Below are 6,194 nucleotides of genomic sequence, written 5' to 3'. Positions count from 1 at the left end.
GCCTTCCCCCGGGGGGGCTGCTTGCAATAGGTGTGGGCATGAGGAGGGCGGGGGGGGGGGGGGGTCGGCGCCGCTCCCCGTCCTTGGGGTCTCTCATTTCGCCCCAGGAGAGCCCTTGGGTGAGAGCCCGTGCCCCAACGTTCCTCTGCTCAGGGACAAGACTCGGTCCAGGTGACCCGGAGGGGTCTTGGGCTTTGCCCCCCACTCCCAGCTTTTTGCCCAGGCCTGGGTGCTTTGGGGCTGGGAGCGTGAACAAACGGCTCTGCACGGTTCCCAGATGTATCCCCCTTCCCCCATGAAAGCTGCACGCGGCACAGTGAGCAGGGCTGCCCGGCTCAGGCCGTGCCCATCACAACCAGAGCATCCCAGCTGAGGGTGATGGTGCAGGGCCCAGCTCCGAACCGAGCGGGAGCAGCTGGAAGCCCCAGGAACGAGGAGGGCACTCAGCTGAGCTCTGCAGGGGGGCACGCACAAACAGACCCCACCCCCTGGGAGAAGGAACGGGGGCAACCAACGATGCAGGGCGAGGCTGAGCCCTGCAGAGCCCCTATGCCAGGAGTGGGGGTCCCCAGGGGGGCAACCAAGAACAAGCCCTCAGCAACAGCTCCGCCCCCCCCCACCAAACCCCAAGAAACAAAGTCCGAAGGCAGCAAACTCGGATCCAGCATCTGTTGCTGCCCCAGAGCAGTGGGGATATGGGGGGGCAGCACCCCGAATTCCTCTGTTAGGTGAAAGCACAACCCTCCCCCCCCCCCCATGGGCTGGGTACATCCCCACAGAGACTCCTGCAAACCCAGGTCCCACTGGAAGACAGCTGTAGGGCTCGGACCCTAAACTGTGGGGCTGGGGTGAGCAAAGGGGACCCCCCAAATGCACACAGCAAGGATTCCCCCGGGGAGGGGGGGGCGCCCGCTGCTTGGAACAGCCGCCCCGAGAGCACGGCGCTTTATATCAATGGGGGAAACGGGGCTGGGAACGGGCCGGACCGCCCCCCCCCCCCACGCCGCCCAATGGAAAGCATCGCTGCCCTCCCTGTGCACGCCATTGGCGAGATTTAAATGGATTGTTTGGCCTTAAAGGGGAGGGAGGAGGCGTTGGGAGGTGTTTTTTTTTTTTGGATGTTGTGCGGTGCTGTCTGTGGGTCGGGGGCCCTCGGGGTCACCCTTCCCCCCCCCCCCCTTGTGCTACTATGTGCGGGCGGTGCCCGGCAGCATTTCTTCCCCGCACTGCTCGGGAGCACGTGGCTGGGGGTGAGAAGAAGGATGGAAGGGGCAGCCCAGGGCCCGAGGACCCTGAGCCGGGTGGTTTGTTCCCCCCCCCCTCCTTCTATCTCTCACCCAAGAGGAACCCACCCTGTGGTTGTCACAGCCCCCGTCCTCCGGGGCTGCCCGGGATCGTTCTGTCTCCACCATATAACGGCGAGGAATTGCGATGCAAGCAGCCCTGGAGATGGACCCCGGCGTGGTCCGGTCTCCTAGCACCGGGGGGGTCGGGGGGTCACTGTCGCCCTTATACGTGGCTCAGTGGCTGGGTTGGGGCTTTAGGGCTTGCTGTGGGGTGAGTGCCCCTCCGTTCTCCCCTCCCTTCCCCCTGCAGCCAGCTGCCCCGGGCTGTTCTCCGGCTCCAGGAGTGATTAATGGGTCCTGGGAGCTCGTTCCTGGCCAGCTGGGGCCGCGGGAGCCTCTTTGCCATCTGGGAAGGGCCGCATTGTTCCACCTGGTGATTTACGGGGACCGTCCCTTCCCTCACGTCCCACGTCGGGCAGGGGTCGGCACCAGGGCTCAGCAGCGCAGCACGCGTCCCTCGGGAACAGCGGGACCGGCACCAGCTCTGCGATGCCTCATCCTGGAAACCTCTTGCAAAGAAACCTTGCGCCCCACCTCGTGCCACGGGGAGGGCACCCCGAGATCCCTCTCTTTGCCACCACCCCCAAAGGCTGCACCCCGCCAGGTTTGGCCCCAGCTCCCTCTCCCCCCGGTGTCACGGCTGCGTTTATTGCTCCATCGGGACGGGGCAAAGACCCCGGGCAAGACAGCTCAGGAGTCTGGCAGTCCTGGAAAGCACTGTCTCTGCCGCAGGCGGGTTCAGCAGCATCCACACCACCTTCCTCCCCTTTCCCCTCCCCCCGCAGATGTTTGTCTGCGAGCCCCGGGGCAGCTCAGCCCGGACCGCCCTCCTGACCGCAGCCCCACAGCTGCGACCCAGCCCGTGGGCACCAGGTCCCGAGCAGCTGTGCACCCCCCCCCCCGACCCCGGCTCCCTGCCCTGCTGCCCTGATCTGCGCCGATGTCATCATCGTCGCTTACCTCTGCTGATGTCATCATCTCTTATCTCTGCCGATGTTATCACGGTGCCGGAGCGAGGCTCCCGATGGCTTCCTCCGCTCTGGAAGGATGGGATCTGCTCTCTGTCCGCGACGGCACCGTCCCTTCGGGCCCAGCATCTCTCCTCCGAGGAGCGCTGCCGGCAGCTGTGAGCGCTGGGGCGGCTTTGGGAACGTCCCACCCGAGAGCAGGATGGGGGTGTCCCCCCCCCCCCATCCCGCCCAGCCTGGGGTGCCAGCAGCTGGCGTCAGCCTGCAGGACCCTGTCGTGGGGACCCAGCAGATGGCACTGCGGCCTCGCGCAGAGGAGATGGGGACGCAGCTGCTGCCCGCGGTGACATCCCTGGGGTCAAAGCCACCCGCTGGGGGGCACGCCAGGCCCCTGGCAGGCTGCGACAGGGGGAGCGCTTCTCCCTTCCCAAAGCGGGGTGTCCCCTCCTGCACCGCTCCTCCTGGGGGACAGAGAGCAGCAGAGAGGGGCCTCGGCCTCACTGCTGGGCAGGAGCAGCCGGTTGGTTTCATGCAAGCCCCCTTTTTTTGGCACATTTTGGGCTATTATGCATGGTTCCTTTTCAAATGTTGGGTGAAGCTTTCCTTGTGCAAGCACCCACCCGTGCACTCAGCATCACCTGGAGAGCACAGAGAGATGGAGATGTGCACGGAGAGAGCAGGAAGAGGCAGTGGGAGCAGGGACAGAGCTGGGGAGCACCCAAGGGAGCACGTGGGGAGCAGAGCCCCCCCCGAGCACAAAGAGAGGATGAGGAACCCAATCTGTCTGAGGCAATAGAGAGGCCGGGACCAGAGTGAATGAGCATGAAGTGCTGCCATTGTGCGTGGCACAATGAGGACCATATGTCAGGGCTGGGGCTGGAGGTCTGGGAGCCACGCAGGAGCTTGAGCTCCCCTAACCCCATCCCCAGCTCCCCTAACCCCATCCCCATGCTGGCGGGGAGGGATAGGGATGGAGATGGGGAGGTGTCCGGTGAGTGGGGCGGGCTGGCGGTGCTTGGGGCATCTCCAATCTCCATCAGCTGCCACTGCCCCCAGTTCCCCCCCCCCCCCTTTTCCCTGCCGCCTTCCCCTGCTCCCTCCCCATCTTTATTATTTCCCCTTTGACGCATCTCCGCTGAGCCGAGCGGCTGCCGAGGCCAATTGATTATATGAAGAAATTTGGAGCAAGTCGGCGAACAGCTGCAACCTGCCCCCGGGGATGCGCGGGAGCGGCGCAGACAAAGGAGCTGCAAAGTTGCTTCCCCTCCATCGCACGGGGTGGGCTGAGGGAGCAGGAGGGCACTGGGGGGCTCGTGGGGACAGGGCAGGGGACAGAGGGGCACAGAGAAGTGGTGGTGGCTCTGGAGCTGAGGTTGCGCTGATTGCCCAGGGAGAGCGAAGGCGGCTCTACTGGGGATGCCGGTGCCTGGAGCAGATGTCCCCATCCCTCTTCTGGCACTGGGGGGGGATGCTCATCCCATTGCCACCGCTGCCTCCAGAACCCCCACGGCTGCCGGGAGGAGGTGGTCACAAACCAGGTGAAAAGGCAAAAAAGAAGGGAAGCGGGCACCCCGAGTTCAGGATCTCTTTTGCTGGCAGTTTAATTCGTTTCCCCCTCCCCGACTTCCTCGTGAACTCATCGATAATAAATCCCTCGCGCAGTCCGAACAGCCAAGACAAGCACGCGCTGGGGCAAACCACGCACGGGTCTGTGGGTTGGGTTGCTTTCCACCGCGGTCGTTTCTGTTTGTTGGTTTGCTTCCTAGGTTTCCTTTCCGAAAAGTGCACAACACAGCAAATAAATAATAACATTTATCAATAAATTAATTCAATAAATATCCTCGCGGCGCAGGGCCGTGGGCTGAGTGGAAAGGGATGGGTGCGTGTCCCTTAGGGATGCCACGTCCCCGAGCACGGCCCATGGGATTGGGGGGCAGCGCTGGGGCTGCAGGGAGATGGGATTTGGAGCTGTGGGCAGTGCCAGGACAGGGATGGAGCTGGGCCACGTCCCACCCTGCAGCGGGCAGCACGCTGCCTTTGGGCACAGTGGGCGCTTTCTGCTCTGTCCTGGTCCCCGTGGGGCTCTGCTCGTGCTCCTGCCACCGCCAGTGCAAAATTAACTCTTAGAAAATAACGTGGGAAGCAGAGGAAGAGATGGGGTGTGAAGATTGCTCCGGGGCTGTCAGGGATATTGGTGCAAAGAGTGTGTGTAAAGGGCCGGGGGCTCCACACTTGCTCTGCTCAGAGCTGAGGGCAGTGCAGGCGGGGACGCACAGCTCTGGGGTGAGGTGCTCCCACACTGGGAGGTGTTGGGGTGGTGGGCGTGCAGCAAAGGGGCTCGGTCAGGCCCCAGGTGACAGCAGCACCAGCCAGGCATAGGCCAGTGTGGCCTCGGGCACAGTGCAGCTGTCCATGGATGCAGCGTGGCTGGATCCTGCCCTGTGTCTGCAGCACGCTGAGCACTCCACGCCGCACCAGGATGGAGCTGGAGGGGCTTCTCCGTGCACAGGGCAGAGCGCTGGGGTGGTGGGGTGGTCCCCAGGTGGTGCCCCGTGGCCACAGGGGCAGATGGACGGGGCTCTGAGCTGCTTGGTGCCTCATGGGCACAGTTTGTGGCTCGTAGAAATGAGGTGACATGGGCAAAGGTGGACCCGGTCGTGTCCGCGTGGACAGATGGACGGATGTGGGCTCAGGATCCTGTTGGCGCTATGAGCGGGACATGAAGCAGAAGGACAGACAGACGTTGGGAACAGATGGGCTTCAGGCAGCAGGTCCAGCAGGATAGACAGACGGCTGATGGGCTGAACAGCCCACCTGGCTCAGGCAGGATGGACAGATGGACGGACGTGGGCTTGGTGGTGGGGAGATGCAGTTTGGATGGGGGCAGAGCAGGCAGATGGGATTTGGTCCATCCAAGCAGTCAGACAGATACAGGCGCAGCGTGGTTGGGTCACAGCTGGACAGACGGACTCGAGCCCTCGGCCCAGCACGTGTTTGGGTTGGAGACGGACGGACGGGACGGACAGACAGACAGACAGCCGCAAGCTGGCCGGCTCAAACATCCAGCACGTGGTTCAGGTAGGAGATGTAGCAGATGGCCAGGCGGAGGATCTCGATCTTGGAGAGCTTCTTGTCGGGCGGCAGCGTGGGCAGGAGCTTGCGCAGCTCCGCGAAGGCCATGTTGAAGGCCTCCACGCGGATGCGCTCCCGCGTGGCGTGGGCTGTGCGGTACTTGGCCGTGGCGCGTCGCCGTCGCCTCCGCTCCTCCCGGCTCAGGTGCTGCAGGTCCTTCTTCACCGCCTCCGCCTGCTCAGCCCCGCGGGGCTGCGGGCACAGGGAGACGCCGGATTCCTCGGCGCTGCCCACGCGGCCGCAGTCGCTGAAGACGGATTCGGGCTCGGAGTGCGCGGGCGGGAGGTCGAGCTCCGTCTGCTCCGAGTTGAGCATGGTGGGCGCGGATGGAAGGACGGACAGACGTTGGGCTGAGGATGGAGCGGGGCGAAGTGATTTCGCTGGGACGGGGCCTTTGGCTCACAGCGCAGCCCCGCTGGCTCTCCTCCTCCTCCTCCTCATCACACGGCGTCTCTGCACGATTTCGGAGCGTTTCTCTTTTCCTCGCTGGAGGGGTGATGACAGTAAACCGAGAGAAGGGCAGGACGCATAAAAATACAACAAAAACACAAACATCGGCAGCTCCCGTGCAGCTGAGCCGGGCCGGGGGCCGTCAGGTGTCAGAGCCGAGCTGCAAAACAGAGAGAAGGGCTCAGGATGGGGAAGGGGGGAAGCACGGACATGGCTGTGCCCCCATTGCTCCGTGGTGGTGGCCTGGGGATGGGGGCAGGGCTGGGACAGGGAATGAGAAGGGAATGGGGAAGGGGAT

General features: G+C 64.0%; 2 protein-coding genes across 3 annotated transcripts in view; both read right to left on the bottom strand.

Moving 5' to 3' along the window:
* Nucleotides 1-6,194, bottom strand: part of LOC110388003 (feather keratin 2-like) — a 906,242-nt gene that overhangs the window by 653,493 nt on the left and 246,555 nt on the right. The gene's annotated exons all lie outside the window — the stretch shown is intronic.
* The window catches only part of NHLH1 (nescient helix-loop-helix 1), an 11,525-nt gene continuing 9,444 nt past the window's right edge, over nucleotides 4,114-6,194 (bottom strand). For both annotated transcript variants that reach the window (XM_021376775.1, XM_021376776.1), the window contains one exon: nucleotides 4,114-6,056. In XM_021376775.1, coding sequence (XP_021232450.1) covers nucleotides 5,369-5,761 — 393 coding nt within the window. In that variant the 5' untranslated portion in view covers nucleotides 5,762-6,056 and the 3' untranslated portion in view covers nucleotides 4,114-5,368. The remainder of the gene's footprint in view (nucleotides 6,057-6,194) is intronic.

This window comes from Numida meleagris, chromosome 24 (genome assembly GCF_002078875.1).
Source record: "Numida meleagris isolate 19003 breed g44 Domestic line chromosome 24, NumMel1.0, whole genome shotgun sequence".
NCBI classification, from domain to species: domain Eukaryota; kingdom Metazoa; phylum Chordata; class Aves; order Galliformes; family Numididae; genus Numida; species Numida meleagris.
Note: the sequence above shows the minus strand (reverse complement) of the source record. Positions and strands in the feature narration are given on the sequence as shown.